At 42.9% G+C, this 26,363-nt stretch overlaps 1 protein-coding gene across 1 annotated transcript in view; it reads right to left on the reverse strand.

Moving 5' to 3' along the window:
* The window catches only part of LOC137420687 (F-box only protein 41-like), a 168,841-nt gene that overhangs the window by 52,312 nt on the left and 90,166 nt on the right, over nucleotides 1-26,363 (reverse strand). The window contains exons 7-10 of the mRNA XM_068105963.2: nucleotides 17,381-17,473; nucleotides 9,205-9,320; nucleotides 5,736-5,888; nucleotides 4,975-5,070 (exon numbers count right to left, since the gene is read on the reverse strand). Of these exons, the coding sequence (XP_067962064.1) occupies nucleotides 4,975-5,070; nucleotides 5,736-5,888; nucleotides 9,205-9,320; nucleotides 17,381-17,473 (458 nt within the window). The remainder of the gene's footprint in view (nucleotides 1-4,974; nucleotides 5,071-5,735; nucleotides 5,889-9,204; nucleotides 9,321-17,380; nucleotides 17,474-26,363) is intronic.

The raw sequence follows: 26,363 nt of genomic DNA on the forward strand, positions 1-26,363 counted from the left end.
AATGCCATGAACAAACTTTAGTCACAACATAACAAATATCATTGTGCCAAATTTGGTCGCAATCCCATCAGCAGTTTCGGAGAAGAAGTTTCAAGTGCTTACGGACAGACTGACAAACGGACGGACTGACGGACTGACGGACGACGCGCCATCGCATGAGCTCCCCTGAACTTCGTTCCAGGTGAGTTAAAAATCATCAGAGCTGTGAAGAAAACCTCTGAAATAAATGAGTGACATCATCAACAAACTCTAGAGTGCAGGGGTGAAAGTATCAGAATCTACTGTTCGCAGAAGACTTTGACAGCAGAAGTACAAAGGCAAGATGGAAACCTCTCATCAGCACCAAAAATATAAAGGCCAGATTATAATTTGGCAAGAAGTACAGAGGTGAGCCTTTGAGGTCTGGAACAAAATTTTATGGACAGATGAGACCCAGATAAACCTTTACCACAGTGATGGAAAGGTGAAAGTGTGGAGAAGGGAAGGAAGTGCATCTGATTCAAAGCATACCACCTCAACTGTGAATCCTGGTGGAGGTAGTATCATGGCTTGGGCTTGCATGGCTACCTCTGGAACTAGATCACTTATCTTTATTGATGATGGAACCAATTATGGCAATGGCAGAATGATTTCAAAAGTGTAGCGAAACATTTTGTCTGCCTATGCACAAGAAAATGCCTCCAAACTCATTGGGTGGCACTTCACCGTGCAGCAAGAGAACGACCCAACACACATTGCCAATGCAACCAAGGAGTTCATCAGGGGGAAAAAGTAAGGTTTTAGACTGGCCAAGTCAATCTCATGATTTAAATCCAATCGAGCATGGTCAGAAACTCCCAAAACAAACAACAACTGAAAATGGCTGCAGTGAAGGCTTGGCAAAGCATCTCAAAGGAAGATACCAAGGGTTTGGTGATGTCAATGGGTCACATGATCGATGCAGTTATTGAATGCAAGGGATATGCAACCAAATACGAACTATTATACAACTACTATTATGCTATAATTTACTTTAAGTTAATCTGTTCCAATACTTATGTTTACTTAAAATGGGGGGAAGAAACATAAAAGTGCGATTGTTCTACAATAGTAAAACATACTGTATATACAAAGAAATACCAAGAAATAAAAGCTGATCTTCTGTACTCTTGCCTCGTATTCATGTTTTGATCTGAAGTCCAAATTTCTTGAGTATAAAACAATAATACCAAATTTGACTTCACTGCTCCAATACTTATGGAGGGCACTTTATATACATGTACACATTGTTACTGTCGCACAACTCTAACGCCGCTGGAAAGTACAGGTCAAAAAGGGTCCATGTATGCCACTATAATTTGGTGCGGATTGGCATTTAAAAACACATGACCGGGGCGAATCTTTCTGACAATATTAGTCGAGCTCGCTCGCCAAGTGATTCGCTTTAGAGGTGCTTCAACTGAACCCAATATGCCTGTCTGACTGATAATTTGCCAATTCACTATGCACTCACGATGACCATACACAAGTTATCATTACCAAGAAAGGGTTTATTACAAGAAAAATGGGAAGAGAGTGGGGAGGGTGGAGTGGAGGGGGTGGGGAGGGGGAGGATGAGGGGGAGAGAGGGGTGAAGATCATGGCTACGCTGCAGCGATCACTGACTGTTGAAAGTGACTATATGATAAACAAGCGTTACGCCTAGGTCCCCCATCGGGGACGTGATGTGAGTTGACAAAGTGGAAGACGCAGAAAACATGCTATGATATGATATTTCGCTCACAAGGTTCAGACATACATTGAGGCGGCCATCTTGGATTTTGACGTGGCGACCCAATTTCCAATAGCGTTCTTCCTTATGCCTAGATACACCCACACACCAGATTAGAAGTTGGTACTTCGCTTATTTTTCAAAATATTCTGCTCACAAGGTTCAGACATACATGGCGGCGGCCATCTTGGATTTTGACGTGGCGACCCAATTTTCAATAGCGTTCTTCCTTATGCGTAGATACACCCACACACCAGTTAGTAGTTCATTTATTTTTCAAGATATTTCGCTCAAACGTTCAGACATATATATGGTGGTGGCCATCTTGGATTTTGACGTGGCGACCCAATTTTCAATAGGGTTCTTCCTTATGCGTAGATACACCCACACATCAGATAAGAAGTTGGTACTTCGCTTATTTTTCAAGATATTTCGTTCACAAGGTTCAGACATACATGGCGGCGGCCATCTTGGATTTTGACGTGGCGACCCAATTTTCAAAAGGGTTCTTCCTTATGCCTAGGTACACCCACCCACCAGATTAGAAGTTGGTACTCCGCTTATTTTTCAAGATATTTCGCTGACAAGGTTCAGACATATATATGGTGGCGGCCATCTTGTATTTTGACGTGGCGACCCAATTTTCAATAGCGTTCTTCCTTGTGCCTAGATACACCCACACACCAGATTAGAAGTTGGTACTTCGCTTATTTTTGAAGATATTCCGCTCACAAGGTTCAGACATACATGGCATCAGACATATATGGCGGCGGCCATCTTGGATTTTGACGTGGGTTGCACCCACACACCAAATTCGAATGCGGTCCTTCGCTTACGCATGCACGCCCGCACGCACGCACACACGCACGGACGGACGGACGGACGGACACGGACGGAGGGGAAAACCATAGTCCCCCTTTCGCTCCGCGGTGCGACGGGGGACAACAACCCAGCGTGCTCTCAGGATCTTGATTGACTTAAATGATTAATTTAGCGCATGCACTCAGGGGTGATGAGACTGAGAGAAAGGAGAACCTGTTCCACACGTGAAGTTCGCGCATGTGGTGTGGTCATTCTTCCAGGTGTGCAGCAGATCTGTCTGGGGTTGTTTCTTCAGCTATCGCACCAAGGTGGTGGGCTGGCATGCCAACGTTTGGGGCTGTCACGAGGAATGTGATGCTATCGCACCTTGCGTGCCGATCCAACCAGGATGTAAGGACTCCACGAGCAACCGGAACATAAGGCTCGGGAGGCACTCGACGTGGTCAGGCATCATGTAGCAGCGGGGACAGCAACCAAGTCCCAGCAGTAGGGACCCAGAAGCAAAAGTGCTCAGCACCACAAAGAAGAGAGAACAGAGAAAGAGAGAGAACAAGTGCAGCGTGTGGGTTTATACAAAGTACCACAGGATGTGCCAGACCGCCCCCAGCATGTGCTCATTGGCTGACAAGACCTCTCAGTGATGATTGTTGGCCTGCGTTGATCGATGGGGCAGGACGGGGAATTTCCACACTACATGCGGTCCGTTGCCCTTGATTGTGCCAAATGTCCATACATGATCCTGTCTCTGCCTTGTCTCATGCTGCCCCTGTCACATGCTGACCCCACGATCAGGGCAAGGTGTACTACCACATTTTGTACTACCCAAACATCGACTGGCTGTAAACTCAGAAGAAAGGCCATACAATGAAAGATTACAATGGGGGAGAGTTCAAGAATGTAGGGAGGAGGAAATACAGGGCGTTGATACATACACTTGGGTGGGGTGACTAGATCTTTCAAAACATGTGCTTGACACCTTTTATTAATTTACAGGAATTACATTGTACTTATGTCAACATGCAGTATGAAATAACTATTCTAATCAATTCCCCATTTTACCCTCTTGGCCAGATCCGTAACTCCGTCCCCTCCACTCCAGAAGACTCACCCTCAAGTCTGTGGTAAGGACAGCATCTGCGGTAATGAGCTGACATTTTGTATACATAAAAAGGATTGGTTGGGCTTTTCATGTTTCTACATGAACCACTCGTAAATGGCTGGCAAGAGAGCCACGCACATCTGAGCTATAAAGCCTAGGTTTGAATCTCTGCCCAGCTATAAACTGTCCTCCTGGTGTTTCGCCTGGAGGGAAATGTATCAATATGTAAACCACCCATTGGATGTACATTAAATTGGGCTTTCTATCTGCTGGAATAAGATGGTGTCCTCCGGCAAAAGGAGGTAGGCAAGCACCATCACCCTGGCTAAAATCCATATTCCTGCTCTAATCTACAGGGGGTACTGCATCAGCAGCACAGCCATACCCCCCAGGAAATGATGCTACTCACAGCCTTATGCTGCATATGAAACAAGAAAGAGCAATCAGAGATTGCAGACCCTCACCAGGACATGTTTTCAGTGGTTTTTAAGGTTTTTGTGTTAAAACAAATATGGCGGCCGAACCACGTGACCGACGACGTCATCATTATTTTTTTTTCTCCACCAATGTATTACTAGATTATGCTCAAGAAATTATATCTTGATCGGATGAAGTTTTGTACTTGTCGAATTATGACGTCATAATGGAGCCACCTATGACATCATTAACTGATGTTATTCCACATGGAGAGTTCTTTACAATGATGCATGTCTAAATTTTTTCTATGCAGCGCTTTCGTAGATATAGAGGTGCAAATGTTTTCGGTTTTTCCAAGATGGCGGCCGAACCACGTGACCGATGACGTCATAATTATCATTAAAACATTCTACAGGTGGAGTTGCACCTATGGTGAAAATTTCCTGTCAATCGGACCAACGGTTGCAGAGAATATCATATGTATTCTGTGCGGACAAACAAACAGACAGACAGACAGACAGACAGACAGACAAACGGACTCAAATGCAATACCCTATCCTCAGGCGAGGGTAACAAGAGGAAGATGAACCTCTGGCACATGATTTGAGGAACCAAAGTTCAAATCCCATATACCACGTGTATTTGTCCATTGTCTACCAATGTACATGTAATGCAAGCGAAGGTATACGGATATATACTATTGTCTTTGTTCTCCATGAGATTTGTGTACAAAATTCAAATACGATTCAAATACATGCGATGTGTGTACAAATCCAATCATGACTCCATCTAAAAGTGCCATTCAGATTTTGAACACTTTCCCATATGATGACGCTTCATATTGATTGCAAGGACCTCCCTGGAACACGGCAGCACTTAATCTCACCAAGGATATGTCGGTGTAACTTGAAGAGAGATGAGTTCAGAAGAACCAGCACCCAGTGACCAGATCGCCTCTGGGCTCACTGGCTCAGCTGTGCTCCTGGAATGCACACGAAGAGAAACGTCACAAATTGTGTGCATCTTTCGAGTCGCCTTCTAACCAGGAAGTAACCATGGAATCCCCCTCTTACAATCAATCACCAAAGCACAATGACAACATCAGTTGTGATGACAGGGAAGCACTATGAGAGGAAGTAGGAAGCAGGATTTGGTAAGAATCATATTAAGATCTCAAGGAGGCCATTGCAAGGCGATCTGACAGCCATGCTTATGAAAATGAAGGGTATAGATAAAAGTGCATATCAACGTTTCAGCAGAATGGACACTGACACAGAGTGGTGAATGAATGGATTTGTCTCCCTGCATGGGTAGTGACAGTACAGTCGGTGGATTATTTAAAAAATTGAGTTGGATAGGTATGCGGAAGTGGTGAGGATGGAGGAGATACAAAGATGGAGGCCCAATTGCACAGGCTTGATGGGCCTAATGGCCTGCTCCTGCGTCCCTTTTACATTATTGTAAATATCAAACACCATTCCTTCTGAAGAACAGCATGCCCTTGGATGCAACACCTTAATTGCACATCATGGTAACACAGCACTAAATCAATCAAATTTTGATCAATTCAGATATAATAGCATACTCAATGGGGAGTAGTTTATGTAAGAGTTGCTCAGTGGGATTTTTTGGCAAAGAAAGCCACACCTGTAGGTGAACGCCTGCAACCTACGGCAATGGCAGCCTGCCAACCACAGCACTCGAGCAGTAAGGGCACCGGGGCAGTCAGAGACTCGCAATACACGAAGGTGAGGTCCTGCCGCTTTGAGGACAGATTCCAAGCCCTCTTCGAGGCAGGTCCTATAAACGCAGAGAAGCATGAGAGACAGGTAGACACAGAGGCAGAAAGCCCCAACCCCTCTGTACCTGTCTGTATTCGTCAATGCAAGCCATTCCTCAAAAAAAGAAGATAAACAACCATGCAGCGCCCCCTGCTGGCACCAAACTATAATAAATGTTTTTACAAGGAAATACAAGAAAACTTAAACATGGGAGGAGTGGGATAAACCTTAAACATGGTGTGCACATCACAGCATCCTCACCTATTAAAGGTGGTCAGAGCCGGATTTATGTTTAACAAGGCCCGGGACATTAGAGAAGGAGAGCCTCCCCCCACCCCCCCCCCCCCGCCCCTCTCCCTACCAACCTCGAAACGTAGTGGGAAGAAATTAAAAAAAACAAAAAGAGCTAACCTGCGTTACTGTGTATAACTTATACTCATTTATTTATCCACCTAACTGCATTAAAACCCAGCGATCATAATATAAATGCGCAATACAATAATGTATGAAACAGCATGCCGAAACTTATTATAATGTAGCTTATCCTTAGCTGTCTATAATCTCTGCAACTCTTAGTCCGATTGACACTAACTTTTACCATATTTGTATATGGTATGTTAAATATGTGGCCCAAAACAGCCCCACAATGGGCGTGACAGCTCCAAAATATGAAATATTGATACAAATATCAAGCCAATACCAAACTAGAGGTTCCAGGGAACCTGAACTCAACTGGTCTATATCAACAAAAATTGATTTTTCAATATGGCCGCCCTGCCGCGCCCATTTATGGGCGTGCAACGCCCAAATGCAATCCCAAACTAGTTTATGTCTTAAAGATGCTGCGTAACAAGTTTCATCAAATTTGATCAATATTTGTGACTTTTAGAGCGTCGACGTCGAATTGTTTACAGACCACAGACAGACAGACAGACAGACAGACGACGGACACTGGGTGTCGACAAAAACTCAGCTGGACATAGTCCAGTTGAGTTAAAAATACAAAATATGAAACAAGCCTGGTGTTGGCTTAGCAGTTGGGGAGCTGGCTTGGGATCCTAGGATCCTTGGTTCGTAATCCCGGTCGATCGCTGAATTAACACCAGGGGGGTCGACTCAGCCTGTCATCCTTCCGAGGTCGGCAAATTGAGTACCAGTTCACTGGTAATTCCCTGTTTGTCGTTAAAGGCGGCAAAAAGGGTTGGCGGCAGGAAGGGCATCCAGCCATAAAACATCGTTTCAAAAAGGGGACCATAGCGCATGAAAAAAGGCCACTCTGTGGGGGAAAATGGCCTCTAAAAGGCGGTTCTTCTATACTGCATGAAACCATTCTATGTCATTCGTGATTGCGTCATTTTGACGTGATGATGCCGATCCTCCTGTAAAAGATCATGTGATTCGTGTGGTATGTCGCTCATTACTTGTCCGGTATTACCGTTTGTGTTTTTAATTAAACGCTGGATTATTTGTATTCGACCTTGAATTCCTGTCTCTCATCTCTGCTCTGCTAACAAGGGAATAAATAATACTAGCTTTATACATGAATTAATGTATTTATTCTTGGGGTTTTTTTGCACTTGCATCGTATGTTTTTTTGTGCAGGTGGTTCTCACATATTATACCTAACCTATTACGGATAATGTCACACAGGTGGTTAAGGCAGAATGTAATCCAATCAGTTTGGTATCAAATACCATTTTATAAAATGATCACACAAGAAGAAGAAGAAAAACCACCTTTAGAGGCCATTTTTCCCCGCAGAGCAGGGGTTGGCCTTTTTGGGCACCATGGTGCCCTTTTTGAAGCAATCTTTTATGGCCGGATGCCCTTCCTGCCGCCAACCCTGTTAGTCGTCTCTTGTGACACACAGGGAATTACCAGTGAACTGGTACTCAATTTGCCGACCTCGGAAGGATGGTTTTCAGACTGATTCAACCCTCCTGGTGTTAATTCAGCGATCAACCAGGATTCAAACCCAGGATACTCGGATCCCAAGCTGGCACCGTAACTGCTAAGCCAACACCAGGCTATAGCTGAATGACACAAATAGCTGAATTTGATGTTGTGTAGTTCACCAAGTCATTTTTAGTCACCTGGAACGAAGTGCAGGGGAGCTTATGCTATATAAGTCGTGATCAAGCTCATGCGATCTAAGAAAAGAGTGCAGGGGAGCATCCTCCGTCGGTCCGTCGGTCAGTCAGTCTTTCCGTCCGTCCGTCAGTCCGTAAACACTTGAAACTTCTTCTCCGAAACCGCTGATGGAATTGCGACCAAATTTCACACAAATGATATTTGTTGTGTTGTGACTAAAGTTTGTTCATGGCATTTTAAAAAATAAAAAAAATAAATCGGGGTCTAAAGGGGTCTCTACCAGGGGTCAAAGTGGATCCAGATTTGACCCCCCAAAATAGGAATTTGCTTTTTTTCTCTGAAACTATGCACACAATTTCGATGAAACTACCACAACCTTCATCAACCGTAATGTACCAAGGTTTGTTCACGGCATTAAAAAAAATCTGCCCATTTGGTGATCTACGGGTGGGTGGCCCCCCAAAATAGGTATTTGCTCTCTTCTCAGAAACTAGAGATGCAATTCTGATGAAACTTGACCACAACATTAATCACCCGTGTTGTACCATAGTGTGTTCCTGTCATTTTAAAAATCTGGGTCAAAGGTGGTCTATGGGGGTCTTGCACCCCAAAATAGGTATTTGCTTTTTTTCTCAGAACCGACATATACAATTTTGATGAAACTTCACCACAACCTTAATCATCCGTGATGGACCAGTGTTTGTTCAAGGCATTGGAAAAATTGGGGTCTGAGGAGGTACACGGGGTGGTAGAGGGGGGGGGGGGGGGTTGCCCCCCAAAATAGGTATTTTTTTTGTATCTTTGTTTAAAGTCTTATGATTATGTTAGTATGATTCTACTCATGCAGCCCTGTCTTCTAGCAAGCATCGAAATTGGTATAAAATACCCTTAGTCGGTGCAGTATACTGTTTATTCTACCAGGTGAGCGCCAGAGTTATTGCCCCTATGTTTCCAGAATGGATACTACAGTATAATGAAAAACTCCAACAGAAGAATGTCATCAGTGCAAATTTTATATAATCGGAATAAACCTATTTTTTCTGGGCTCAAAGGATCAAATGTTTATTCACATTCAAGACTTACATTTCATGTTCCTGGATACAAAACATTGTCTTACATTAAAAAATATGATATGTTGTAGGAAGTACTAAATGAGACTCAAAATACAGAACATATGAAAAAATATTTGATATATGGTTTGCCGTGCAAGCGAATGGAGAGGGAAGTGCAGTTGCCCAACGTACCGAGTGCACCGAGCGTATTCCTCCCGGCTCTCGGCCTTCTGTTTCGCACGAGGCCGAAGGTTGTGCAGGATGAGAATTCGCGTTAGGACGCACCATTGTGAAAGCGTGTGTAGAAACTGTAAGCACATTATATCAGAAGACGCAAGTTGGGGCTGAATGTTAGGTCTACAACTGAGTGCAGAGTCCTATAGCTATCGTTAAATACCCAGCATGCTTCCATGAATAGCTATTTATGCCTCTGGTTACTCACCATTAATTTTGGAAATTATTTTAATCCTTTATCTCAAGAAAAAGAAAAAGCATAGCCAACCAATAATTTATACTCGATACACTACTTCATCGATTTTTCAACAAATACAAAAGAACAGACTACACCATAACTATTGTTCTGGTCTCCTCATGGAGGCATGGTTTCATATCCCACTTCTGACACCAAGTAAGGTAACTGTTTTATTGTCCAGCTATGGCTGTCTGGCATGCTCTCACGAGATTTCACGATCCCGTTCGAGTCGCAATGGCATATGGTATTTCACAAAAGAAGGAACCAACACACACACACACACACAAATGGAGCAGGAACTGCATTACATTACACAGACCTTTAAGGTGTGTTTACAGAAATAATCCAGAGTAAGTAATCTGTGTTGATTCCCAAGACCCTTCATCCAGAGGAACATTCTGGGATCATGAAAATATTCAATATGGGTTAGGAGGTAGTGAGAGTGGACATGTTGGCATTAAGAGAAGGTATGGCTGTCTATCACGTGACTACTTTTGCCAAACACTAGCATAGAAAGAGGGAATAACATTAGCTTTAAAGGTGATGGGATTAAAAAATTTTACACACACACACACACACAAACAAACACACACACACACACACACACACACACACAGTTTTGCTGCGGCACTACTTATTCAAGAAAATGTAACAGGCAGACAATACCAGAAGAAGAAAAAAACCAGGCCCGACAAATAGAAACCAAATTCCACCTTGGAGACAGAGATTAAAAACACAAAGAGAGCAACTGCGGAAGGAAGTAGGACAAATACAACAGTTCAGAAAAGGAAACAGACACCCAAAACTAACAAAGAGAATCAAAAGAATAAAAAACAAACACAAAATCGAAGACAAATACCTCGAGTGCTTGGGTGCTGAAAACAAACTCAAAATAGAAATGATAGCAAGGACAATAAAAATTATGAAGAAGGAAACAACAGGAGAAAACAAAACCACATGGTTGAAAGTAACCCAAATATATTTTACCATGAATTGGGGAAACAAAAGCAGAATGTGTCAACTCCCCCTGAAAAAGAAAAAAACTGGAAAATAACAAGGAAGCAGAATGCATCCCAAACTTGGAAAAGAGGAAGCAACATCTCGAGGAAATGGCCCCATTGATTAATTATTCATGAAGAAAAAATTAGAAAACAACTTCAAAAAATGTGAAAAAAAACAAAACAACTTGATGCTCTTCACAATCACTACGCCAGGACATTTAACAAACTGATCCAAGAGGAAAAGGCCGTGGATGAGTGGCTCGTAGAAGGGAACACCTTTCTCATCCTAAAATGGATTGGCCTCCGCTTCTGGTCCGATCTGGAGAGGACGCTGGCGTTACTTGTTCGCCGCTTCTCCGACTGGGTCATTGTATATACTCTGCTTTTCTGGTGGTCGTGGCGGCTTTTTGGCCGTTGGGTCTGCTCCCTGCTCGGTCCCGGCTCTGCTCCTGGCTTCGCCTGCCCGGCTCTTCCACTGTTTCCTCAGGCCCGTTCCCGTTGTTTGTGGCCGTTGTTTGCGGCTGTGGCTGTTTGCCGCTGCGGTCTTGGTTTGCTTGATTAGCGGCTGCGGTCGTTTGCCGCTGCTGCAAGGCCTACTCGTCCTCCTCAACCTTGGCCTCTTACTCGTCCCTTCACTCCTGCCTGGCATGGCTCTAAGGTACTCCGCCGCAAGGCTTCTTCTGCTCAATACTCACTCCACCCCATCATGCATCTCTGCAATCAAATCCCACGGACTCCTGCGATGACCCAGATACATTCATAGAGGCTCCGGTCGGAAGTTTGTTTATTTACAAACAGGTCACTTCATTCCCATACTCTGGTCGGCTCAGCGCACTCCCACTCATCGTCCCAGCGCACCTGGTCACAGCAACGCACACGATCGCACCTCCTGTCTGAAAACCCTGGCTAAATCACCTGAGTTCATCCCCACCGTACAAAGCAACATCAAGCTCACCCTGTCCAATACCCGGTCCCTCAACAACAAAAGCCTCATCCTGAACGACTACATTCTGGAAAATAAACTGGACTTTCTCTGTCTCACTGAAACCTGGCAACAACCTCTGGACTACTTCTCACTCAACCTCACTACACCCAATGGATATTCTTACATCAATAAACCACGCTCGGAGGGCCGAGGTGGTGGAATTGCCGTAATTCACCGACAGGACATCAAGACCAGCCTCATCTCCATCTCATCTGCTCCATCATTTGAACACCTGGCTTTTAAACTCTCTGGTCACACACAGTCAGTCATGGCTGTCGTCTACCGCCCTCCCAAACCACACCCATCATTCCTGTCTGACTTCTCCTACTTTCTGACCCAGCTCTGTTCCCTCTCCCCCTCAATCCTCCTCCTCGGTGATTTCAATATCCACATGGACTCCACTGACTCCACAATAACCACTGACGTCACTGATTTACTCACCTGCTTTAACCTCACTCAACATGTCAACTTTCCTACCCATAACCATGGGCACATTCTGGAACTTGTCTACTCTACTGGATTAATTTTGCACCATCTCTCTGGCTCTGACCTCACCCTCTCTGACCACTTAGCCATCACTATGACCATCAACATCCCCACCCCAGCACCAAGGCATTATCGCACTATCAACTTCCGTAAGCTAAACGCTCTTTCACCGACCTCATTCTCATCCACCCTCTCTGAAAAAATGTCCACTTCTCCCTTCGTTGACCTCCACACCCCTTCTGACCTCACTGACTACTACAACCACACTCTCTCCTCCTGCCTTGACAAGCTTGCGCCTATAAAAACCAAAACAGTTTCTTTCACCCATTCTGCTCCCTGGTTTACTCGTGAACTCCGCCTGATGAAAACTCGTGCTCGCCAACTTGAAAGACGCCGCAATAAAACAGGTCTCACAATTCACTCCCAAGCCTACAAGGACCACCTACAACACTACAAAGATGCCCTCTCCCGCGCCAGCTCCGCCTACTACTCTCAATTTATCCACTCTGGCTCTGGAAACCCAAAAGCACTCTTCTCTACAATAAACAAACTCCTCAGCCCCCTGGACACCACCACCCAGTCATTCACAGTAGACAACTGCATCTCCTTCCTTTCATTCTTCCAAAGCAAAATTGACTACATCTACAGCAGCTTAACCACCACCGCACCTGCTCCCCCTCAAACCACCTGCCCCCCCTTATCCTGCCAACCGCTGTCTCAGTTCTCCCCAGTCTCCCCTACTGACCTCTCTGAATTCCTCCAAGGAATGAAAACTGCCACCTGCACTCTTGACCCCATCCCCTCCAGCTTTGTCAAGGCCTCCCTTCCTGCTCTCTCTCCACTTATCACTGCAACAATAAACTCCTCCCTGTCTACAGGCATCGTCCCACCATCCCTCAAAATTGCTGCTGTTACCCCCATTCTGAAAAAACCTGGACTCAACCCTGACACCCTAAACAACTTCAGACCCATCTCCAACCTACCCTTTCTGTCAAAACTTTTGGAAATGGGCTGTAGCCACTCAACTTAAACATCACCTCTCTGCCAATAACCTGTATGAAACATTCCAATCCGGATTCCGCTCCAACCACAGTACTGAAACTGCTCTCCTCAAAATCACCAACGACCTTCTCCTCTCCTCTGATGCTGGCAACCTCAACATTCTCATCCTCCTCGACCTCAGCGCCGCCTTTGACACCATCAATCACACCATCCTCCTCACCCGACTTGAAACCACCTTTAACATTACCGGCACTGCCCTCTCTTGGATCAAATCATACCTCTCCGACAGATGCCAGTTCATCTCCATCAATAACTGCAAATCCCCCACTGCTCCCCTCCCCCAAGGTGTCCCCCAAGGTTCAGTTCTTGGCCCCCTCCTCTCATCCTGTACCTGTCCCCCCTTGGTCACTTAATCCGCCGTAATGGTCTCCAATTCCACTGCTTCGCCGATGACATCCAGCTTTTCATCTCCACCAAATCCATCTCCACCGCCACCCACTCTATCCTGACAAACTGCATCACTGAAATAAAATCCTGGCTTCAAATCAACTTCCTCAATCAACTTCCTCAACTTTTGTCCTCCTATGATAAATCTGAAATAATCATCATTGGCCCAAAAACGCTCACCAAATCCACCCATAACTTTGCCCTCAACATCGACGGTTTCCCAGTATCCACCTCCCCTCACATCCGGAATCTTGGCATCATCTTTGACCAAACCCTCTCCTTCGACAAATACACTAAACAGATCACAAAGACAGCCTTCTTTCACCTGAAAAACATCGCCCGTCTCCGTCCATCCCTCTCCTCCACGGCTGCAGAAACCCTCATCCATGCCTTCATCACCTCCTGTCTGGACTACTGCAACAGCCTCCTCTTTGGTTCACCCTCAATAATCATCAATAAACTCCAATATATTCAGAACTCCGCTGCCCGTCTACTCACCCATTCCCGGACCCGTGACCACATCACCCCCGTCCTTTACAAGCTTCACTGGCTCCCCATCCCCCAGAGAATCCAGTACAAAATCCTCCTCTTGACCTACAAAGCCCTCCATAACCTGGCCCCATCCTACCTGACTGACCTCCTCTCCAGACACACTCCCACCCGCAACCTCCGCTCTGCTGGTACCAACCTCCTGACCCCCCCCCCGCCCCCCATGCGGATCAAATTCAGATCCTGGGGGAACAGGGCCTTCTCCATCGCTGCTCCAACCCTCTGGAACTCACTACCTCACACCATCAGAGACTCCTCCTCACTCACCACATTCAAAACATCACTCAAGACCCACTTGTTCAACACCGCATTCAACATTTAACCCACAGCATTTAACCCCTGACTATCTCTTCTCCTTCTCCTTCCTTTTGCTTTGATTATTTACTTGTTGATTTTTGTCTTTTTGCACTTGTTTTTTTGTACTCTGTCAAAGCGTCTTTGGGCTTCTTGAAAAGTGCTATATAAAATAAATGTATTATTATTATTATTATTATTAAAATTGGAGGAAACCCAACTTACCCACAAATACCGGCCGATAACATGCGTGCTAACCACATACAAACTGCTGACAGGTATCATCACAGAAATGATGTACCATCATCGAACACAGCAAGGAGATTTAGAGGCAGAACAAAAGGGATGTAAGAGCGGGTGTTATGGAACAATAGACCATCTAGAACAATAGTCATTACTACTGAACAAGGCCATACTTGAATATTGCAAAATGCGAAGAATTAAATTGTCCACCGCCTGGATAGACGACAAGAAAGTGTCCCACATTCGTGGATGATAAAATGCCTGCAAACCTACAAAATCAAGCCCCAAATACTCAAATTTATTGAGAAAGCAATGGAGCTCTGGAATACCACATTGATATAACAACACTCAGAAGGAAATATCAAAATACCAGATGTGAAGATACAGCGTGGGATCTTCCAGGGAGACAATCTTTCCCTCCTTATGTTTTGTCTGGTTCTGGACCCACTAAGTAACCTCATCAACGAACAAGGACACGGATACACCCTAACAACCAATAGACAAATATCCAAATAAATAGGAAAGGTGATACATCTACTATACATTGACGATTTAAAGCTCTTCTGCCAAATGACAAAAAAATTACAGAACAACTAAAACTAGTAAAACGGTTTTCCGAGGACATTCAAATGGAATTTGGACTAGACAAGTGAGCCAAGTGCACATTTGTCTAAGGTAAAGTAACAAAAACAGACAATATAAAAATTGCCCTTGAAACAACAATACAGCAGTTTGAAAACGAAGCATCATACAAATACCTCAGAGTAGAAGAGGGCCACCAAATATGTAACAAACAAATGCGCAAGACAATCTCCAAAGAATACCTATGTAGAACGAGGCTGATCCTGAAAACATACCTCTCCCCAAGAAACAAAATCAAAGCCATAAACCAACTTTACCAGTGTTCCAATATAGCTGCGGAATAATAAACTGGCCCCAATCAGAAATCAACAAGTTAGACATCAAAACAAGAAAACTCCTTACCATCCACAAAATGGTCTACAAATCCAAAGCATCCCGAGAATGTCCCTGGCAAGATGAGAGGGAGGGAGCGGCCTGATGTAACTCAACCAGGTGCACAGAGCGACGAGAGTAGGACTAGCTGAGTATGTGAAATGCTCAACAGACTATCGGATGCAATTTGTAAACAAACATGAACACAATAAACCTGAAAAAGTATCCCAAACCCACCTTGCAAATTATTTCCAAAAACAGGTGCGAATAGAAGATGCCACACAGGAAAATGAAACAGCAACAAATACAGCCACAACAATGGCAAAAAAGACAAAATAAATATATAAAAAGAAATATCAAGAAATATACACCAACAACTGGGAGAATGAAAAAAGAGCAGGCAAATACAAAAAAGAATTGGACAGAGTGGGAATAGACAAAGAAGGCTCATTGGAATGGCTAAAAAGAGGTCAGCTCAATTGGGACAGCGAATGAATCATAATAAATGCCGAAGATCAAGGACACTACACCAATGGATTTAAAAATATGGCGGGATTGAGCCAGATGGACAAGTGTAGATTCTGCAAGACAGAAACAGAAAGTACTAGTCACTTGCTCTCGGGATACAAAAAACTATTATCAGAACAACTTTACACACAACTGCACAACAAAGTTTGCAAAGCGACTCATTGGCATATCTGCAAAAAGTTTAACATCCCAGTACCAGAAAACTCATGGAAACAAGAACGAAGGGCAATCATTGAAAATGAGGACGTCATGCTCACATACGACCTGATGATTCCATCGAGCGTGAACATCGAAAACAAAGCATTGTGTCTGGACATTGTACTCAGGAAACAAAAAGGAAAAGACAGCATTGCTGATTGAAATATCAGTACCCAGCTATTTTGGCCTAACCTAAACAATGCAGAAATCAAGAAAATGACCAAATACCAGGACCTCAAAAATTAGGTCAAGAGATCTTGGAAGCTGAAGAGCGTCAAAATTGTTCCAGTGATAGTTGGAGCAACAGGAGTGATAAAGAAGAACCTCACTGAGATTTTGAAAAACATCCCTGGGAATATTACCACAAATTTACTATAACTGGAGGCAATCTGGGGTTCGGTGATGATCCTGAAAAGGGCCCTTGGAGCAAAACTCTGAGAAAGTTGAACAGTTTGGTCCATGAACTGTGATCCATTACCGAAGCGGAGATGGATACTTTGAGACCTGGGAGGGCTTCATTCCACCTTCTAAAACCAGCAAATGAAGATAACAACCAACGGGAGCAAGGTGTCACCTGTTCTGCAACCATCAACTACTCGGTTCGAGACAAATCAAAGAAGATTAAATGAAGAGCTGGAGCTTAGAGGAGAAGGAAATCAACCTCCACTGCAAAATGTATTCTGCACGTGAAGCATGGGGGACTGACTAATAGTAAAGGAGAAAGTTTCATGAACCAGTGAAACCAACAAAGTGGAAGACAAGGCCAAAGAGTTCCGAGCTACAAGTGGAGGCTGCCAGAGGTAAGATTTTGAAAAGAGCCATTACAACGAAGGTATGAGAATGAAGTTTCACAATCTGGTTCATGAATAATGATCCTTTACCGAAAAAGGAAGTGGAGATTTTGAGTTCTGGGAGAACTTCCTCCCACTTTCTGAAACCCAAAAATGGAGATAACCAAGGGGTACTATGTGAAAATTGATTTGCATGAGGACTCACATAGTCTCCCCCTCTCTCTCATTGACACTGACAAATTAAAATAGTCTCCACCATCCTTTCAGGAATGGGCGAGGGTAAAATACAAGCTCTATTGAAGAGCATTATTTATTAAATTTGACAATTCAAGCTGGCTCCAAATCCACAAGAGATAGTTTTCATAATGCACCCGAGTCTCTTTTTCGTAACCAATGTGATTGCTAAAGTTTTCTTCACCTTGGATGCCACTCGGGCATTTTCGAGGACGACGCGGGTCCACAGCGTCGGGTCTCGTGCTACACGGCGCCAGGCCTTGCATACCTCTGCTGCCTGGAAGACAATGTAAGCTTTTATCAAACGAAAATATTTGCTATCTCCTGCTCACTCAAAATATTACCAATATTTACAAAGGGATACATACTTACTCTTATTTTAACTTGTTCACCATTAACTGAGTCACCTTTCACTATAAAACATATTTTAAAACAAGTACAGAAACATTGAAAGTACACCGTCTCCATGTCAAATAAATAAATATCCTCCAGCATGGCATTACCGCTGTGCAGCTCATAGAGACTGTATTGGATGGGAGAGGTGTACAATAATTAATTGATTCATTGCATAATTAAAATCAATAAATAATGACCATAAAATATTATCTGAATCAATTGGCTAATAGCATACCTAAACCTACCAGTGCTTCATCCAAAGCTGTAACTTGTTGAAAGCTTAAAGAAGTCATTAATCGAAAAAATTAAATAATTGATTAAGCAATCACTAATTAATCGATTAATTGATTAATCAATAAATCAAAAATATCTTTTATAGCCACATCACTTGGTCACTATCGTATCCAAATATTAGCTTCCTCGCTCAAAAGGTGCCCGAGATATTGCCCAGATAAGAAAGAAAATAAATAAATGATTAATAATGAAAATAAATAAATAAAAATCATAAAATAATTAAATAATTAATCAATTGGCTAATATAATACCTAAACCATCACCGTTTCATCTGAATCTGTAACTTAAAAAAAATTAATGAATGAAGTGAGTATTCAAATAATTAAATAATTAATCAATTAATTGATCAATCAATAAATCAAAATAGCTTTTACAGCCAAATCACTTGGTCGTTGTCATGTCCAAATATCAGCTTCCTAGCTCAAAAGGTGCCTGAGATATTGCCCAGATGAGAAAGGAAATAAATAAGTACTTAATTAATCGATAATAATTAAATAACTAATCAATTAATTGATTCATCAAAAAACAAAAAATACTGTGCTTGTCGAACCATTTTATCACTATTGTGCCGAAATTTGAGCTTCCTAGCTCAAAGGATGGCTGAGATAGGGCCCGGACAAACAAACAAGAAAACAAACAAACAAACAAACAAACAATCAAACAAACAACGGGAATGAAAACTGAGTACTCTCTTTCAGCGAGCGTCATTGTCGGGCCCCCTTCGGTGCCCAGCAATGACGTCATGCAGCACCTGGAGATGGCATAGGAAAGGGGTGGTGTACAACAAACAAACAAGAAACCGGAGTGAAAACTGAGTACTCCCTTTCAGCGTGGGTCATTGCCGGGCCCCCTTCGGTGCCCGGCAATGACGTCATGCAGCGCCTAGAGATGGCATCGGAAAGGAGCGGTGTACAATTACTTTCTTAAATATTATTCCATCAGATAAGCCTCCATTGAACAGGGTGATGCACAGGTAGTAAGTACACTTACCTTTGAGTTTGATTCTCGCCCAGACTATAAAATGTTGGATTTGTACTTCACAGGCAAGGTGATAAATCACAAAGTGCGTGTTCCCTCAGATCGACATTAAGCTGGGTGTCATGTCTGCCAGTATTGGTTGCTGGACGTTTCAGAATCCCACGGTGTCTTGCACAAAGATTAGGTGAGCTTATCACAAGCACCCTGGCCAAATACCAAATTTTTGCCCTCAACTCCCTTCCAATTGATGGCGCGTGTACATCGAGATATGAAGCAAGGCTAGATAGCTCAGGATGAGTGTGTGTACCTCAAGGGCATTATTTGATGAAAACACACGTTTCTACATTAAAATAGTGATTTGGAACAAAATGCGTGCAAAACGTGCTCGGAACAAGATTTGTGTTCAAAATGCTTGTATCAAATATATAATAATGTTTTTGCATGAATAAGGTTCCCAGTGTGAAATGTGCTGTTTTGCTTAGTACAAGAGTCGAGGCCATCCTCCCTACCCTCATATATACATATTATTCTTGTATAAAAGGTGAAATTTTTTAACCCACTACTCCCCAGAAGATGTTCCTTACATTCACTTCCCTTCTCAACTTTCTCACTCAACCGCCGTCCTCTCTGATCCTTTCACATATGTAATAGGTCGACTGAACTCCCCCCTTCCCAACCCCTCCAGCCCAAAAAAGAAAAAGGAATACCTTACATTCAACTAGTTTTCATATCAAAACAACTAGAACGGCACTCGGTGGAGTGCATACCTCCAGCAGGCTGAACAGTAGGCCGTTCAGGAATTATATGGTGTGAATTTTTTTTTTTTTTCAAAAACGCATACCCTCTAATTTTGTGAGGTTGGACATTATGAACAAATGTGAGAACTTTCAGGTGGATCAGTATACATTAAGTGACAGCTAAAGTCATATGTAGAAATGAAAAAAGAACCAATTTTTCGGAAAACTAGTGATTTAATATAGCTTTCAATGCTTTACTTTTTAAATCATTTAATTACTCAAAAACATATTTTTCAATTAAGAAAATTATAAGTCATATGTCAAATGTTTTCACATGATAGAAACCACTGTCTTTATCATATTAAGTAGATATCATTAGGTTGTGTTGTCCTCAAAGAAATGTTTCTTCAGTGGCTTTCTGATCAATTTCCTGTGTTGTTCTACCACTTGGAAGATGAGCTGACGCTGTTCTTCATCATGAGTGAGGGCAAGGTTGAAATCTGTAGCCAACTTTACGGCACGTTCAGCACAATCATTGACCACACGTAGTGCAGAAACTTTTTCTTGGGCAAGAATATACTGTAGTCTTGATTCGAGCTCCATGTTTCAGGATCGCTTTTAAGGAACTCCTTTGACAACTTCAGAGCACAGAAGAGATTGAGAGACCTTCTTGTCACAAACTCAGCTAGCTGCCTCCCTTTGAATGCGTGACTGGCAGGAACATGAACCTTTCTCACATCTCTTTTTTTCTTCTTTTTTTTTGTATACTGAATCGAGGCTCATGAAAGAGCTAACATTTATTTCACAAACAAATCAACCAGACAAACAAAATATACAAAAAGAGGGAGCGGAAGACAAGATGGGGAGAGAAGGGGAAGCACACAACCACAACATTTGAGAGCAGGGAGAAGTGTGGGAGGGAGAAGGCTTGGGGGGAGGAGGCTTGGGAAGGGGGGGGGGGGGGGGGAGAGGAATAAAACACAAGGGGACCGAAATTAGCGGGGGTAGAAAAGATCAAGGTTTTGGATGGGGGAGGATAAGAGATGGTGGTGAACAGCTGTTTTAAAGACCTGGAGGGTGGAGTGGGATTGAAGAGAGTGAGGGAGTTTGTTCCAGAGGCGGGAGAAAAGAGGAATGAAGGAGTGAAGGTGAGCAGAAAGTCTTGATTTTGGCAGTTTAACCATAAGAGGGTTGCAGGCAGATCTTGTGCGACCTGTAGGAATATTTGGGGGACAGAGCCCAGAGAGAGCTGGGGGGGGGGGGGCAAGGCCAGAGAGGAGTCGGTAGAAGACGGAAAGACCACCAACCTGCCTGCGGTGAGTAAGTGAAAGGCCCTCGGAGTTAGCTTCATCGCAGGAGATTCCAATGATTCTCAACACTTTGGTTTCAACAGCGTGAAGACGAGCTAGGTGTGAGGCAGGAGCACCAGACCAGAGGGGAGAGCAGTATTCCATAGAGCTGCGGATGAAAGCCTTGTATGTGGTGAGGAGCTCAGGTGTGCCAAGGAAGGACTTCGCACGACGGAGGATGCCCAGTCGGCGACTGGCTTTGGAGGCCAGATTTGAAATGTGGTTTTCCCAGGAAAGATCATGGCAAATAGTGAGACCCAAAAGCTTGAGTGACAGAACTTATTGGAGAGGATTATTCAGAAAGTGGATGGGAGGGTTGTCCAGTCGGTCTTTTCGGAGAGACATCATAAGAGTGTGAGATTTATCAGGATTGAAAGACATGTTCCATTTGTTTGCCCAGTCTGTGATTTTGTCCAGGTCTGCAGAGAGTGAGGAGGCTGCAGACTGCCGATCTGAGGGATGAGGAATGGAGCGACACAGAGTAGAGTCGTCAGCAAAGAGATAGAGAGGATTTTCAAGAGAGTTAGAGAGATCATTGATGAAGACCAGAAAAAGCACAGGGCCCAGAACACTACCTTGGGGAACTCCAGCTTCTTTCATCTCAAGCTTTTCTAAGGAGATTACCACATCCTTTTTCACCTCCACTGCAATTTTGTCAGAGAAGAGAACTAAGCCAACCAAATCTTCACTCAAATACCATAGATGACTCCTCAATTTTGACAGAGCCGTCTTGGCAACTTTTTGATCGACTTCAGAATAGTCTTCCATAGCCTGAAGAAGGTGTAAGTCATTGGAAGGTGCATTGCAAGTATCATTTGCAGTGAACCATGCGTTTACATACAAGGTGACTGTGAAGAGACAAATACGTCTTAGTGACTGGAATTCATGTGCAGATAGCTGAAACTGGTCGCGAAAACAGGATATCTTGAGGCAGTATATGCCTTTAGCCATCCAGCGTGCACGATGGCATGCTCCAGGTGGGCTGAACTTTACATGTCCTTCCACATTATCTCCAAGTGTGATGAGAGCCAGTCTAATCAATTCCAAATAGTCATCTCTTGGCTGTTTGTCCATTAGTTGACTGCGAAGAAAAGTTATTGCAGAGTCGCGATTGTTTTCAAACCAAACCTTCTCACTGCCATCAAGGCTTGTGGCAAGTGATGCAAACTTGCTTGTGTCAATGGAAGTCCAATGCTTCTTAAAGTGACCGAAAATGCCAATTTGTGGTCCAGATGCAACAAAGAATGTGTCAAATACAGCTGAAGCAATGATTTCAAATATGTGATGCCGACAAGCCAAAAACAGTAGGTGTTTGTTTAAGGCATTTTGAATGATTGTGATTGCACCCATATGGAGTCCTGTATTTGTGCTTGTTGTGTCAAAACATAATCCAGCAAGCCTTTCAGACACACCATCCCATTCATTGATGAACTTAATGACTGCTTCTCCCATCAGGATTCCAGTACCAGATTGAAGTTTTGGAATGCCAAGAAGCTTTTCTACATCTTTTCCAGATACAACAACAGGCAAACGATCAGCCATTGTACCATCATTGTCTGGCATCAGCTTGCCATCAAAATGTACAACAAGAGGCGTATCAGGCGAAAAGTTTTCCTGAATAGTTTCTCCAATTGACTTGCGGACTGTCCTTCGAGCTTCATAAAGTGAAGTTGTTGACAGTGTCAGTCTGCTTACAGGGACCCCAGCAGCTTTCAGTGCAGGACCAATGATGTGCATTGCTTCACGTGGTGTAGTTCCAGTTCTATCCAAACTTGCTGCAACTAAAGGGTCTTCTACGATGCAATGTTTGTCCAACTTCATAGTCATTGGAGTTGTTGCTCCTGATGTTTCAGGCGTATCGATTTGTTTTGAGAAATATTTGTTAATCTCCACAGGCTCATCATCATTTGCAGATTCTTCACCTGTTGATTGTGATGAATCATCCAGCACTTCATTAGGGTTCATCACCATCTGTTTTTTTGCTTCCTGTTATTTTTCAATGCGCATCATCTCTTCACCTTGTCGTTTCTGTCGTTTCTCTTCTCGCTTTTTGAACTGCAAGTCTTCTCCGGTCATTATCATCTTCCTGGGTCCTTGTTGATCGTGAAGGAACTCAAAATCCTGTGGCATTTTGATAAGCTGTTCAGAATTAGCATGTGATAGATCAAATAGCTGATTCAGTTTATGGCTAAAATCAGTCTCCAATTGACCCTGCCTCTCCGTTCGCCATGCCTTGTTTTTCCTAAGAAGGACATACTCCTGATAGAAAGCTTTAAGTTTTGCAATTGCATTTGGTTTGTGCTTTGTGGGAATGTTAGCCATATGCCAAAACTGAAGTACGTCATCAATGACATTTGAACAGTTTCTTGGAACATCCAGTTTGTTGATCTTCAAATCGAAGAACAGACGTCATAATACTTGACGATTGGTGGGTAATTGATTGCCCTCAAGTGCCGGAATCATTTCTCCCAGCAACCAAATGCTGAGAGGATCCCTTGTTTGATAACCTGCTGCAACTGCTGCACTCATCATTGGTTGATTACTGCAAAAAAGGGAAAAAGAGAAACTTAATTTTTATACAAATATCAAATTCTTGCATAATAACATATATAATATGCAATACATTGTATAATGTATAGTGTATACTAATACATAAGCGTTACAACGTATATATATTATATAATATATACGTTAGCTCATTCAAAAATTTGGGTCTGTTGAGATGTCACTTAATTATAATGGATTGACTGACTTGAAATTTTTGCCAGTTGTTTATTACCTGTTTCCTCATGTTTTGAGCACCTATGTATATCAAATTTCAGAATTTTTTTTTTCTGAACACCCTACAGAACAGTTTACATTTTGTATCCCACTGATAGTCCAAATCAACATCTGGACATGAACCAAAATCGAATTGGTTTGTTATTGTCGCTTACACAACTCATCCACCAAGTTTTGTCATGAATCATCCACAACTTTTTGAAATATCATGCTACATATCATTTTTGGTCCTATCACTCAATGATGAAGTTTTTAAGTGATGAAAAATCACTTTTAAAAAATAAAAATGATCGTATCCAGATACGGATTTGGATATTCACCAAAATCGAATCGATCCTTCCTTGTCTCATACCCAACCGGTCCAAGTTTCGTCTGAATCCGTCCACAACTTTTTGAGATATCGTGCTACAATGAATATCGGTTTTCGCCCTATTACTCAATGATGAAGAATCACTTTAAAACTAGAGCAATGCAACTGTGTCGCCAATATGCCTCCGCATAATCCCACAACGGGTAGATGCCCTCGTTCACTGTCCTAAAAATAAACAAGTTTAATTTAAATCCCTTCAGGTGTTTTCAAGTATCACATTTTCACCAGCCATGACAGGTTTCACATCGATCAGTGAAGGGGTTTCAGATATGGGATTTTTTTTAAATATCGGCTTTCAAGCTAATATGGCTGCCACACGACATGACATATGACCTTTAAAAATGTACACTCTGCATATGTATGGGTAGGGGATCACGTTTGTGAAGTTTCGTGTTGATCGGATAAGGTTCACTTTGCTATCCAAGATGGCTGCCAAACCATGTGACCTACATCATAATTTTCAAACTATATGCAATAATGGTGTTAGATGATATTTGTAAAATTTAGCATTGATAGGGTAAGTGGTTTCAGAGATATAATTATTTAATATTTTGCTTTAATCCAATATGGCTGCCACACCATATGACCAATGATGTTTTCAGAACCACCTTCGTGGCGGAGGCATGAAAATCTCTGATCTGAATCCAGATTCGAATCTTCACCAAGATTGAATCATTCCTTCCTTGTCACACACCCAACGTGTCCACCAAGTTGCGTCCGAATCCGTCCACAACTTTTTGAGACATCGTCCTATATATCGTTTTTTGCCCTATCTCTCAATGGTGAAGAATCACTTGTAAAAAATCTCAGATCCAGTTCCGGATCCGGATCTTCATCAAAATCTAATATTTCGTCCTTGTGAAATACCCAACCTCTCCACCAAGTTTCCTACGAATAGTCAGGTGGCTAACTGCTATATTTAAAGATTACTGTTACCGGGCGGATAAAAGCACAATATTTGGCATGAGGCTCCCTTACGGCCTATTAATTAATGTTAGCCTAGAAGCCCTCCAGAGTTTAAAAAAAAAAAAATCATGTAAAACACCAAAGTTCAAGATGGCTGACATCGATGACAAAATATAGCTTTTCTCGAGTCCTGGTAGTTATAAGAAGACCAGATTGGTTGCAAAATGTTGGTTTTTTAGGCCACTGAATAGGATTTTGAATATTGCAATACTACCAGTAGACCTACAACGAGTTCCAACAAAGTATTTATTGAACTATACACAGAAACTGGGTTCTTAATATTCCAATATGCTTGTATCTTTTCAGTGTGTGACAACATGGAGCTAAACTGGGATCATTGCGTGATTTGCCAGCGGGACACTGCTGAACCCTTGAAGTGTCCCTTGCAGAGCCCTGGGACAAGTGGTGACAAAACAGATGCCTACACATCATTCCTGACCAACGTACAGTTCCAGGCCATTGGTGCTCTTCCAGCTGAACTCTATTTTGGGAGAGATGAAACTGTTGAAAATTTTGCTTCTCATTCTGCTTCCTGGCACAAATCTTGCCATTTAAAATTCAACAATTCTAAGTTGGCAAAGGCAAAGACGAAGAGAGAGCACAACCCTGATGATGAACAGAAAAGGCACAGTAAGCGCAAAGCACTGAACGTTCAAAAGTGTTTCTTCTGCGAGAAACAAACATGCATTTTAAGGCCATTTTCCCTGCGAGAGCGGGGGTTAGCCTTGCGGTCCCCATGACAATCTTTCCCATTTTGCCCTATTTTCTGCATCTCTCCTTGTTAACCCCCTTGCCCGCATTTCTTCTTCCACCATCTTTAGCCAAGTCTTTCTTGGTCTTCCCATCCTCTACTTCCTTCTACATTCATTTCCATCACTCTTCTCAACCAGTCACTTTCATCCTTCCTCAACACATTTTTTTTTTTTTTTTTGTATACAGAGTCGAGGCTCGTGAAAGAGCTAACATTTATCAAACAAACAAATCAAACAAACAAGCAAGCAAAGTATATAAAAAGGGGAGCGGTCGACAAGATGGGGAGAGAAGGGGAGGAAGCACACAAACACAACATTTGAGAGCATGGACATCGGGAGATGTTTTTGGAGGGAGAGGGCCTGGGGGGAGGCAGGATAGGTATAAAACGCAAGGAAACCAAGGACTTCCAGGAAAGAAGTCAAAAGTCACCTCAAAAAAGTGGATTTGGGGTGAAATTAGCAGGGGTAGAAAAGATCAAGGGTTTGGATTGGGGAAGATAAGAGATGGTGGTGAACAGCCGTTTTAAAGACCTGGAGGGAGGAG

The sequence above is a fragment of the Myxine glutinosa genome, chromosome 2, assembly GCF_964187855.1.
Source record: "Myxine glutinosa chromosome 2, kmMyxGlut1.1, whole genome shotgun sequence".
Classification (NCBI taxonomy): Eukaryota; Metazoa; Chordata; class Myxini; order Myxiniformes; family Myxinidae; genus Myxine; species Myxine glutinosa.